The sequence below is a fragment of the Podospora pseudocomata genome, chromosome 5 (genome assembly GCF_035222375.1).
Source record: "Podospora pseudocomata strain CBS 415.72m chromosome 5, whole genome shotgun sequence".
NCBI classification, from domain to species: domain Eukaryota; kingdom Fungi; phylum Ascomycota; class Sordariomycetes; order Sordariales; family Podosporaceae; genus Podospora; species Podospora pseudocomata.
The window spans coordinates 243,796-256,559 of record NC_085889.1 but is presented as its reverse complement, the minus strand read 5'-3'; the positions used below and the strand labels follow the sequence as shown (position 1 = coordinate 256,559).

The 12,764-nt window shown below is 54.6% G+C and overlaps 4 protein-coding genes across 4 annotated transcripts; 2 read left to right on the top strand and 2 right to left on the bottom strand.

Annotated features, from left to right (window-relative positions):
- Window positions 1-93: 93 nt before the first annotated feature.
- Window positions 94-1,662, top strand: QC762_502380 (uncharacterized protein; the record flags this gene model as incomplete). The annotated part of the gene is made up of 3 exons (XM_062890664.1): window positions 94-178; window positions 242-604; window positions 680-1,662. 3 exons carry the CDS (start codon window positions 94-96, stop codon window positions 1,660-1,662), a joined length of 1,431 nt encoding a protein of 476 aa, XP_062741501.1.
- Window positions 1,663-1,837: 175 nt separating this feature from the next.
- Window positions 1,838-3,693, top strand: QC762_502390 (uncharacterized protein; the record flags this gene model as incomplete). Its single annotated transcript, XM_062890665.1, has 2 exons — window positions 1,838-2,493; window positions 2,573-3,693. The coding sequence occupies 2 exons, from the start codon at window positions 1,838-1,840 to the stop codon at window positions 2,685-2,687; spliced, it is 771 nt and encodes a 256-aa protein (XP_062741500.1). The 3' UTR covers window positions 2,688-3,693.
- A 2,553-nt stretch (window positions 3,694-6,246) lies between these two features.
- On the bottom strand, window positions 6,247-7,486 carry YVH1 (tyrosine protein phosphatase yvh1; the record flags this gene model as incomplete). The annotated part of the gene is made up of 2 exons (XM_062890666.1): window positions 6,247-7,356; window positions 7,448-7,486. 2 exons carry the CDS (start codon window positions 7,484-7,486, stop codon window positions 6,247-6,249), a joined length of 1,149 nt encoding a protein of 382 aa, XP_062741499.1.
- A 1,345-nt stretch (window positions 7,487-8,831) lies between these two features.
- Window positions 8,832-11,893, bottom strand: QC762_502410 (uncharacterized protein; the record flags this gene model as incomplete). The annotated part of the gene is made up of 3 exons (XM_062890667.1): window positions 10,472-11,893; window positions 9,327-10,397; window positions 8,832-9,270 (listed from the first exon to the last, which is right to left on the bottom strand). The coding sequence occupies exons 1-3, from the start codon at window positions 10,882-10,884 to the stop codon at window positions 8,832-8,834; spliced, it is 1,923 nt and encodes a 640-aa protein (XP_062741498.1). The 5' UTR covers window positions 10,885-11,893.
- Window positions 11,894-12,764: the final 871 nt, after the last annotated feature.

Here is a 12,764-nt window from a genome sequence, read left to right as displayed (position 1 = left end):
CCTGGCAACCTGGCAACCATTTTCCAAACACACATAGTCAACCACATGTAATTCGACATCTTCCACATCTCGAAACACTACCAATTGCCCGCCATGCCGGCAAAGCTCAATGTTGAGACTCTCCAATCAGTCTTCCAAACGCGACCAGACATCCTCGCGGGCATCCAGGAAGCCGCTGGTATGCCATGTCGTGCACCCCGTGATGTCGGCCCAGGGAGAATACTGACGAGCAAAACACCAGACACTCCAGCGCGTGTCGGACTGTTCAACGAGATCGCCAGCTTTGTATACGAGCGCATTGCCACGGCCTCCGACCATGGCTCTACACAAGACGACGACGGCCCGGCCGCCAAACGAAGACGGGTCGATATCGCACAAGTACAGCCGTCGCAACAGACACAGTCGAACGGGAGTACGGCGGGAGGAGGTGTAAGTCTTGACGCAGCTACCTCAGAACAGGTGCTGCTCGAGGTCAGGGATATTTCCGCATCGGCGCCACAGCGCAAAAAGTACGATGTGTGCTTCACCAAGAACTTTTTGTACGCAAGGGTGTCCGGCAGCTCTACGCCTGTGCAGGGGATCGTGTACCCATGGAAGGAGATTGGTACGTTGCGTTCTCTGTCCTCGGTCTGTCTTTGCTGGGCAATTACTGATTTTTGTGATTTTCACCGCCGTACAGAGCACATCTTCTATCTCCCAGTCCCCGAAAAGTCTACAGTTCAACACAACTACGTCGTCCTCCCCCGCAACAGCTACCTTCCTACTCGAACGGCCAAACCCGCCGCGGGTGCTGCGCCGACGAGTCCAACCGCTCTCGAACCGTTCGTCTTCACTGTCCCCGGGGCAGCTCCAAAGCCAGGCTCGATCGGGGGCGCCTCCGCCAAGACGGCAGAAGCCGTGTCGGACAGTTACAGTACACTGTTCCACTGGGCGCTGGCAACTTCTCTCAAATCCGCAGGGAACCACTCTTGCAGCATTGTTGCGTCGGACCCAAAACTTTTCCACTCGGTAACAAGGCAAGCCCATCGCCCCACGGAAAAGGCGGTGCACGTCAAGGCCTTCAGGGGGAGCAAAGATGGGTACCTGTTCTTCTTGCCGACGGGGATACTGTGGGGGTTCAAGAAGCCGATCGTGTTCTTGCCACTGGATAGGATCGTGGCGTTGAGCTTCACTTCGGTGCTGGCGAGGACGTTCAACCTTGTGGTTGAGCTCGACGTAGACGAGTCGGGCAATGTGGAGAAGGAGATTGAGTTTGGCATGCTGGACAAAGAGGACTTTGAGGGGATCAATGCTAATTACGTGCAACGGCACGGTCTGGCGGATAAGAGCATGGCTGAAAAGCGCAAGGCCAAGAGGGAGCTGGCCGAGAATAATAAAACCACTGGTGGGGAGGATGATGCTGATGGAACCGGGAAAGGGGAGGCGGAGAATGCGCAGACAGCGGGCATGACAGAGCTGGAAAAGGCACAGTGGGAGGCAGAGCAGCGGTTACAGGATGAAGAAGATGAAGACGAAGAGGATTATAATCCTGGGAGTGAGGGTGAAAGCGAAGGAAGTGGGACATCGAGTGAAGAGGAAGACGATGATGAAGATGCAGAAGGCGGCGAGGATGATGATGATGATGAGAATGACTTGGATGGGGAGGGCATGGATGAGGATTAATGGTTGGATACTTGGCTGGCCCTGAGATTCGTTTGTTTCATGAAGATAGACCCGAGTCCATACAAAAACATAGACAATCTCTCATGAAGACCTCCGTCTGGTCAGGGGCAGACAACATTTCGAGAACACAGTGCCGCGTGCTGTGTAAACACGGTGTTTTTAACGCTTAGGCTGGATGGAGCTACCCCGCGGCCGCCTTGCCTGGGGGCTTGTCGCGCCGACAGCTCAGCATTATTTGGAATCACGACATCAACAAACAACTTTCTCTTTCTCTCTCTCTCTCTCTCTCTCTCTCTGTCTCGAATGCCCGAAGATGGCGTTTCCAAACGAGTACACACACCGCAAGGTTGCCGAGACCTCGGCTAAGTCATGCGAGATTTGCTACAAGCCCAGCTCCAGTGTCCTGATCACATCGGACAGCAAAGACTGGTTCTACGTCTGTCCTTCTCATCTCAAAGACACAGGCTTCTGCACCCCCAAGATCGACCATGCCGCCATCGAAGCGCGCAAGAAGAAGGAGCTGGAAGACGAAATTGAGCGGGTGAAGAAGGAGTACGAAGAGAAACAGAAGAAGAAGGAAAAGGCAGCGAAAAAGGAGGACAAGGAGGACAAGGACGACAAGGACGAGAAGGATGACACCAAAAAGACAGATGACAAGGACAAGGACAAGGCGGCAGCAACGGTTAGATCCGCCGACTCTCCCGCCTCCTCCTCCCTCCTCCCCCTGGCGGTGTCGTGTCGTGTGCCTGTGCTAACGGTCTTGCAGAAAAAAGAGGAGACATCAGTTTCACCAGCCGAGGAGGAAGAGCCTCGCGTGTTTGAACTCAAACCGTCAGTTTCCCTCCATGCTTTGCTTCCGTGAACCTTTTCTGGGCGAAACAGGGCCGGGTGCTGACCAAGTTCTCTGCAGCACCTTTTTCCAACAGCGGCTGTTCAAGAAGAGGCAAGCCGAGATCGCCAAACGGAACCGAGAAAGACTGCGCGATCCAAACTATTTCCCTTCGGTGCCCAAGAACTTGCCTTGATATTGCTGCTTGGTCCGCTGCAATCTCCGACGGCGAATATGCAAGAGATGATCATCGTCCTACACATGTAGGTGTCTGTGTATCTTCAGGGCCGGCGATATCCACCTCAACCACAACCACAAATCTTGGTTCACTGTTGCACGGAGAAAACGGTGCTGGATGATGGATTCAAGTTCGCACTCCTGGACCACTCAGAGACGTGGTTCCCAGAAGGGTAACAATTCCCACTCGGCAAAGAGGAGGGGGGCAAGCAGGGGTTTTGAGAGAAGAAAAAGGTTACCGAACCGAGTGCCCTGCGGCGCAGCAAAAGAAAGAGGCCACCACCGTTTGCCTAACTGTTGTTGGCAGTTGTTGCTGCTGCAACTCATATCCCGCACACCGTTTTTGGGGTCGTGCAGCCATCCAAGCAGGTGGGGTGTGTGAGCTAATGCAGCCCTCCTTCGTAGGGCAGGATAGGGCAGGATAGGGCAGGCAAAAGAATGCCAGGGTTTGCTGCACAGGGCGAGTAGAGAGTAGGGGGGGTGCCAACAGCGAGGAGCATGCAGAGAGTTGATGGGTTAGGGTTACACGGATAAAATCGAGACGTTTTTCTCGAACCACCAACCACGCAACATACATATACACCGAATACCCTGTCCCATGGCACTTGTGCGAGCGGTTCAGCCCTTTTTACACCATCGCGTAGGGGCCGAATGCGAGGTTCTTCTCTCGCAGGCCTCTTGGGGACCGAGACGAGAGCAACAAAGACAGGAACGAAAAGGTTCAGGCACTGACTGACTGGCATTCTTGTTGGGGGCCATCCTGGGGAGAATTGGTGGTTTCTGCCGAGTTTTGGGTAACCCTGTTGGCGATCCCCCAGTCTTCTCTGGATTTTTCTTTTCCCCCTGCTTATATGCAAATAGTATACTTTGCCGTGCCCCTCCGCCTTTTTCATGTTTCCTTGGACGTGGGGTTTCTCTTTGCTGAGTCAAGTTGCTGCTGCGCCGTTGGCCTGCTTCTTCTTCCTCCCCTCCATCATCACCACAGATCCTACGACAGTAGCATTCGGTTCCACAGAAAGAAAAAAGAGCTAGCTAAACGGGCTGTGCCGTCACCTTGCCTGGGACGATCGCGGGGCCTTGTGGACGGTGGAGACTGGGGTGGGAAGAAGGTGGTTATCACTGGTCGGTTGAAACGGTATGAAATCGTCGCATTGCTCCTACATGGTTCCCTCCCAAGGCATACCCGAGCTGGAGGAAGATCACTAGTAGGTTAGGTATTAATGCCATGTCAGACGGTTGTTGATCTACCTACCTAGTCAGAGAAGCACAGGATCAAAGCTGCGTCGAACTGGGGAGGGCGGGGGGTACGATCGACGACGGGGCGGGAGGTTTGAGGCATGGAGGACCACGGGAGCGGAACATCCTTCCGTTCAGTGCAGCAAGTAGGAAGGCAGAAGCGACATTTTTCCTCCCATATATTTTGTGCAGCGTGCAGGACCAACGGCATGACGCCGCGATAAACGGACCGGGGGGTGGATGTGGGAGTACAACATGACATGTATTGGAAATCCTACGCCAAGAAAGACGACCTTCACCTGCATCTGGGGGAGTGGTTTTTTTTTTTTTTTTTGGGGAGGGGGGGGGGGGGGGGGAAAGCAAGAGGCCATCTTGTGAGAGTTACTCGGTCAGTGGTAAGGAAGCTCGAAAATGCGCATATTCAAGGGATCATCTAACCTATTAACCAGAAACCCGGACCGAGGAGCTTCATTTTCCTCACTGATCGATGAGAGAGGCTGCTACCTAGCGTGCTTTTTGCCCCATATAAAACGGCTTATACAACCACCGTCTTACGCTGACCCTGGCCCAAGGTAGGTTGGTACTTACTCACCAAATCCCAACGTATGTACATCTTTTCTTCTTGTTTAATCTCGTGCCGTGCTAGCTATCTATCCGAAAGCTGATTGTGTGTTGCCGTCGCATTCAACAAAACAAATCCCGGGCCGGTCTCTTGGCTGATTCTAGGTATATGTGAAACTGAAGAACTGTGCATGAAGAGGGAGGAAGTGGTGATGGTGTGGTGGTACAAAGCCCCAAAACTAACGACTTTATCCAAGGGCGCGCAGGGAGGGGGGGCGGGGGGGGATAAAGGTCAGGGTCAGGGATCTTGATGAATTCTAGAACCCAAACTCCTTGTCTAGGCAGGTACATACATCACATATATTCCACCCTGTAGGGATGGAAATATCTGCTTCTTACATTATCTCTGCTGCTGCTACTGCTGCCGGCAACCCAGGTCATCAGCTGGTTCATGGCTTCTGGTCTTGAAGCAGCCTAGCGCTTACCCTCGATCGATTTCATCAAACCTTGCTCTTTGCCCACCTCCCCCTCTCACATCACACAATATCTTGCATCTCCGTTGCCAAAATGTGACTTGTCATCTTCTATTATGATCAGGTGGTATCAACGACAGGCCTTTTTTTTTTTTTTCTTCCCCACGCACCTCAAACCGCAACGGCTATGATCAGTCTCACCCACCCCTTTTCCTTTTGTTCTAGGGTATTATCATGAAAGAGGATGAACGGGTGGGACGGGTACCGAGGTGAATGGGTGATGGGTGATCGGCGGGAGCCAAAAGAACAAGAAGTCGTCATAGAAACCAAGAAAGATCCGAGTTGTCATGCATATGAGATAACAGGTGTGGAAACCTCGGACCGGTAAGGTTCACTCAATCAAAATGGCGACATGCTCGGGAGGAAACGTGATCTGGGCTGACATGTTGAACCGTGAACCCGCCTACCCGGCGCGGGAAGCCAGCACTTGTTTTCCGTCAGCAACCATTCTGACTGAGATCGGATGACCGTTGCGTGGTGAGCGGTGGTGTGCATAAGGCAAACATACGACGAGCTGACTCGATTCTGGAGATGAAGCAGACAAGCAACAAGAAGCAAGGGGACCATGATCATGCAATGCGAGCGGCTTACAAGTGACGACGCCATGACGAAAATGCCATGACCCTGCTTTACCAAACCAGGCTTGGCTCTCCATCATGAGCAGCAGAGCCGCAAAGTTGGCCATCTGCCTAGAACCAAGGCTGTGAAGGCTATACTGCGAAATTCAAACAGGCTGGTTCAATATTTCTGGAGTGCCGCTCCGCTCCTATCCCGAGTGAGAAGAACCAGAGGAAACAGCACATGCAAGGTGGTCAACACAGACCATCAAATGCAACCCCCTACATGATATCAACCCCTTTCTTCCACATCACCACTGCACCCTCTTCCACAATGAACTCGGTTACACCAGTGCCTCGTTCCCCCCACGGCAAATGCTCGTCTACTGAAACAGATATCGTCTACCGTCACAATAGACTCAGCTGGTGCACTTACCCACGGGTCGGACAATGTGTGTGTGTGTGTCTGTGTGCATGTGTGTTTGTTCACCTGCCACCCGTGCATGCCGTCTCGCACTACCAAAATTGCAACATATCCCTCGGATCATCCGAACTGCGGATTTTGTGGTGCGATGATGTGCTTGGCGGTGTGCCTTGACCTGGTGGGAGGTAACTAGATCAGAGGAGATTCTCAAAGGTTCTCTGCCCTCTGCCCCGGAGGCATCCGTATTCCCAGCGCAGCCATCCGGCTCGCCATCTCGTTCGCTCCGGCCGTGCCATTCTTCCCTGCGCCCATCACGGCGACCTTGTCAACCTTGCTCTGCTGCAGGGAAAAGGCCGGGGCTACCCAATCCCCGCAGCTGCACTTGAAACCCCTCCAGGAATACCTCCCCACTGATGACCCGCACTTTGGATGCGGGCAGTTGAGCCTCCCTTCCAGTTCCCCCAGCTCAAGTGTATCCCTCATCCATGACAAGGCCTCCACAAAGTAGTGCGGGCAGTCCTCCTTGGCCTTATTCCCCCTGCCTTGATGCGGCACAACAAACGGCTCCGTCGCCAGCCTCCTCCGACACTTCTTACACCTCAATTCAAACGCCCCCCCTCCTCCCTCTTCGTCTTGTTTCTGTTGCTCCTTTTCAGCCTCCTCGTCCTCAAACCGGATCCAATCCGGCGCCCTCCCCACCGCCGCGGCCGTCTCCACCTCCTTCTTATACAACCACCTCTGATACTTGACCTCCTTCTCCACCGCATCATCACTCCCGGCCGGACACCCCATCTCAACCCACAGCTCCAACTGCTCCATAAACCCCTTGTTCGGCTCAGCAATCGGCCGCGTCCCCCTCACCCACTGCACCGCCTTTGCGACCGCCTCCTTGGCATCAACCGCCCCCTTCCCAAGCCCAAACCGATGTGGATGTTTCCATAACAAATACGCCACTATGGCCGTGACAGACCTGGATTTCCCCATGGCGCAGTGAACCAGCACCGCTCCCTTTGCCGCTTCTTCTTCTTCTTGTTGTTGCTGTTGTTGTTCTTGTTGTTGTTGCTGCTTCTCCTCGGTGTAGTCATGTCCGTATAACCCCCGCTGGATAAACCTCACCATCTTGGGCAGATGCACCAGGATATCCTGGTCGTCCATGTCGTCAATGTCGATGGACATGTGCTGCAGAGATCGGTAGGCTTCATTTTGGAGGCTGTCGAGCGAGTATTTGATGACGGAGAGGACGTGGGTGATTTTGTGCTCGGTGATGACGCGGGGGCGTGTGACGCCGAAGATGCTGTCGAGGCCGAGAACGTCAGTCTGTGAATTCCAAACATACACACACACACACACACACAGAGAGAGAGAGAGAGAGAGAGAGAGAGACAAAAGGAAAGGTTTACCCTCCCACAAACAGCTCTTCCGAGCCGTTTATCCTGTTCAGGGCCATGTGTCGTCGCTTTCTGTTGTCGATATATTTAGTTGATGCGGCACAAAGTTATTTTTATGACAACAAAGACCAATTCGGCGTGTGATCGTGATTGCTGTATCGATGTGGCTTGTTGCTATATTGGTAGATAGTGGTTTCGGGTGGATCGATCGTGGATTTTTCTGCCCCGCAGTCGTCAGTTCGTTCACTAAAGGGAAAAATGCGGGGCAGGCCGCAAAACTGACAGCCCCAAAGCGGCGGACAGCGGCGGCGGCGCCTGGTAAGGTTTAGCGGCCCCCTCTCGGCACCACCTCTTCTGGACCCCTGAAAAGTTCCAAAGTGGGCCCCTCACAAATCCTCCTGTTTCCGCTTCTTCTTTTCCGAAGTGATGATAGAACAGTGGATCATGAATTACTTTTTGAACTCTTCGTAATAAGAGATAAAAGACCAACCGTATGTACGATATACAACCCAGCCACTGACAACACCTATCTCATTCGCCCCTGGTATCGATCCTCACGCTTTTCCCCATCAATGCTGCCAAGAACAAAATGTACGTGATGGTAAATGCTTGATCAAATGACAAAAATGACAAAATGTTCTTCCGCCCAAATGTACTCGTGATAAACAACATCCCCCTTCCACTCCCACCATGCGCCAAGACAGACAGCCAGCCAGGCTTGAAGAGAGAAAAAATGTGTAAAAAGCAGAAAACTGGACATGAGATTCATTTGTCGTCATCACGTAAAACTGCCTGTCCTCGGCTCGTCGTAACCGCCCCCCCCTCCCTTCCTTCTGCCAAGAGTGGTGTGAAGCCCTGCATAGCCCTCTGGCCAAAGTTCAACGAGACCGTTGGGGTCGGAAAAAAACAAGGCCTGACGACAGCATCCAGCCATCTGCAAGAGAAGCTGCCATGCAGACGCTGGTCAACGTGCCATTGGTAAACAAGAGGGTGGTGGTGGTGGTGTGGGGCCCTGCTCGTGAGCGATATCTGGAAGCCACACATACAGAGAGGAGGGCTGACAGCCTGCATGTTTGCCGTATTTTGGCCCGGTTTGGCGGTTGAGGTGCGCCGTATCTGCCCTCCTTTCCTCTGAACAATTTAACCCAAATAGGCCCCGTTCTGCGAAGGTCCCGCTCCATGCTGCCCCGGCTTGGCGCAGAAGAAAGAGAGGTCCGCCACACCGCGTGTCCTGAATGGAAAACCCGAAGTGCGTCCGACCTTGACCCTGACGCCCCTAGGTGGTAAAAAAGGGCCTTCTGATGCTGTCACTGGTCGACCCGTCCCATCAGAGATTTTCCCGGCCCGGCAATCTGCCCTGTTTTGATCCTTCCCGCTTTATTCCCATACTGATGGCCCCGTCCCTCATCTACCAACACTCACACCGTCTTCTTCGATCATGCACGCGTTCTCGAGCATATTCGTCCACTTGCCACTGGTGCCGGCGTGGCTGTGCTTGAGATGCTGCCGAAAGTGGTCGGCCCGGTAAAACTTCTTGCTGGCATTGCACTCGCGGAATTTGTGGACATCCTGGAGATGGCGAATCCGCTTCTCCCAGTCCTCGTCGGTGACGCTGGCGTTTGGCCCGTTGCGTCCAAACTCCTTTCCGCAGTATCCGCACGTGTCGGCTTCACCCGGTGTTGCCGTGCTATCGTGGAAGGCCCGCTCGTAGCCCGTCAGGGCTGAACAAGACCAAGAATGCCGACGCACGTGTAGAGAGTTTTGATGTCTCTCGGCCTCATTCTTGTTCTTGAAGCGGTTTCCACAAAAGGTGCATTCATATTGCTTTTCAGCCTCGTGTGTGCTGTAAGCTCGATCAGCATGCTGTGTTTCGTAAAAAAAAAAAAAAAAAAAACATACCGGAGCTCCTCTTCCGTCTCAAACTTCTTGGGCTTCTTGGGACAGCATTCACACATGTAAGGGCCCTTGAGCTTAGCGGCCAGGCTGCCCCCATTGGTGTTTTTGGGCATCTCGGCCACCTTTCTGGGGGGGACCAGCGCGATTCTTCCCGTCGGCTGCTGTGCCGCAGCGGCCGCTGACCGCCCCAGGCCCATCCCGATTGCCGACCTGGGCGAGCCAGCCGTCATGCTGAGCGGTGTGCCGTAGGGGCTGCCGCAGTTCATCGGATCCGTCGGCGAGAGACCGCTGGGGCTCAGTCCCGGCGAACGACGGCCCAGCGTCATGCTACTCGTCGTGAGATTACTGCTGTAGCTTCCGCTGCGACTCACAGGGGATCTGCCTCCCAAGGTGGAATTTTGAGGCATAGAGAGCAGCCTGGGTGTGGGGGATCCGCGCGAGATGCCAGACCCATCCCGGCCAGGCCACCGCATAGAATCGCTCGCCATGGGCACATCGTCGCTTGGGGGCGACGATGCACGACGCTTCTGACCCGGCTGGTAGCTTTCCCTCTCGCGCTCCCTTTCCCTCCAGGGGTCTTCTATTTTTAGCCTGCGCATCCGCGTAGTTTCCTCCATGGGAAAATCCACATCCTCGTCGCGCCCCTCGTAATCATGCCCGCCGTGCGAGAGACCTGGTCCTTCACTGTCCGTCATGGACTGTGTGCTGTGCAGCCTGTGCGAGCGCGGGGAACGCTCAAGGTCGGTACTATCAGCGGCACTCAATGGGGATCGGTAATCCATAGGTCCCGGGTGGCCAAACGGCGAAGGTCCAGGCGACGTAGCCGACATGGGGGACCTGCTGTAACCAATATCGAGGAAGGGCTGCTTGGACCTATGGGGAAGAGATAGCGTCGAAAGGTCAGCGTGATGGGCGCGAGGGGGTGGGAGTTCGTTGTGGGATGTGCTGAGACCGGAGCGGCGTATGGTGGGCCTGTTGAGCCTGTTGAGCATGGAATTGTCAATGGCCTCGTGGCTTGGACGGAAGCTCTTCATGGTCTGGCTGATTGCGCTGAAGGATGGGAGGGTCGTAGATCTGTGTGTTTTGTTTACACTGTTAGCGATTGCGCTCCTTGGACCTCTGTTACAGAATCCCAAGGGGGAAGCTACCTGTTGGAGCCATAGCTGTGGTATGTCTCGTCGTAGTCCGAGTCGCGTCTGCGAAAGTCGTGGGGGCTCATGCCCAAACCGCTATCTACGCTCCCGTCATAGTTGGTGTCGCGCTTCCGCATTCCCTCCCACTTTTGATGCTCCTTTGGGTCGATGGGTCCGTTGATGGGCACCAGGCGCGGTGGAGGAAGCGGTGGAGGTGCGAAGTCGGTGTCTCTGTTGCGTATCGCCATGGGATTCGAAGCAGCCGAGGGCGAGAGGTTGTCGTTAAATGGGATGCGATGGGACATGGGCGCAAAAGGACCTGGAGGGAATCCGCCATCGCGGCCTGATAAAGACGGTAGCGGCCCGCTGTTCATGGTGTCTCTTGGCCCGTGTCGCGACGACGGGGCCTGAATGGGAATGGCAGCCATGGTTTTTGCTCGTATTGATGGTCGACTCGAGCTCGAGAGATGACGTCCCTGGGGGCTACCAAGGACCTGAACAGCTGAACCACAGGGCCAGTGGTTCGACACCTCAGCCTTGCCACCGCCTTGGTTTTGAAGAGAGCGGCAGCTGAAACCAAGCTTCCGTCAAGCAACAAGAAACAATGATTGCCGGTGTCCGTCCAGAGCGGGCGAGCGCGAGCGCGAGAGACAGGAGACAGGAGACAGAGAGACAGAGACAGAAAGAAAGAGACAGAGAGAGAGGCCTCGGTGTTGCCGATGCACCTCTCAGGTGCAACTCGGAGAGGGGGATTGGAGGGATCGGAGGGATTGGCTGTGTTGTAGGTAAGGGTACTCTGTAAGGTAGGCGCGAGCTCAATCCGTCTTCCAGCCTAGTACTACCTAATGTCAGGGAGGTAAGGAGGAGCAGTGAAGGCGAAAAAACAAAAAAAAAATAAAAAAGAGATAAAAATAAAAATATTATCAACAGAACATGGGAAGGGAGATCAGAGCTCTCGATGCGGCAGCGGTAGCGGTAGCATTTCAACAGATGGATGGATACTCCGTAATGGATAATGGATGGGCCCCTGGAGAATAATGGAGATGGGGACGGGAGAGGGGAGGGGAGCCCGGGGGGTGATTGATTGGTACGGTAGGTGACTGGGGAGGTATTCGAGGGCCCGGGGGGGAGGGGGGTGTGAGCATTGATTAGGTAGGTAGTGGAGGTACCTAGCCCTGGGCTGGAGGGCGGGGGCATGGATGGCAGGCATGGCAGGATGGGCGATCTTTGACAGTGCGCGCGCCTGAAGGAAAAAGGAACTGGAAATTGTGGTGTTGTGCCTTGTGGGCTTCTGTCGCACGGTTTTGGCGCCATGGCGAGTCGGGTCGAGGGTTCTCCCATGTCTCAAAAAGAGGGGCAGCGGTGAGGTATTACCCAATACTCGAGACGGCGTCGAACTTGGAGTCCAAACTAATGTCGCCCTGGACGAGCTGGGCATGGCCGTGTCTTGGTCTTTTCCTTCCATGCTTTCTTCTATGACCAGCTGAGGAGGACATCTCTCTGGATACCTTCCTTATGGTTGCACTCGGTTGTGTGCCGACAGTGGCCGATGATGACAGCTGCCCTCTGAGCACACATCAAGCAGGAGATCAGCAAGAAATCACCGTCGGCTCACTCGGTCGTGTCAGTCTGACATTTGATTGTATGTATATTCATTCCATTCTTCAAGACCCGGACCTTGCTACTGTACACTACACAACACTAGGCTTCAGCCCTATTGCTTTTTCATCACAGTCACCCGCCCGTGTCTCACCTCGTCGTCACCCCGCCCAGCGAGACAGATCGGGGCTTGTTGGATGAGATTCCCTCAGGCTAGCCTGTTTGGATAGGGCCCAGGAGACCCGAGTCAGCTTGTGCGTCCGTCCACCAGCTCCCCACCACACACACCACACTGTCCACACCACACTCGGATTTCCAAAGTCGGCAATAGGTATAAAACAACAAAACGGACACGACCGAGGGAAACACGGCGAGAGAGATGGCAGGGATAATTATCGCCCAACACCCCCTTCCTTTGACCAGGCCAGGGCGTCTCGCCCGTTTTTCCAGAGATACGGAGCCACTGGAGGGCGGGCGGCAGTCTGCCCTGTAGGGTTGCGGGCAACCGTCCCCGTACCACGTTGGTATTTTTGCCAGCCGTTGGCTTCCCGTCCAAGCCGGCCCGCAACAGGATTAGGAAACCACAGATGGTACCGTGGCGATCGTGATGACGGGACCGTCGAGCGGGGCTTCGCTTTGCTTTGCTCTGCTCGTAAGTGTATCTCCTCGTCACCACCAAACAACGGGGCAAGAATCTGCGGCCCGTCGC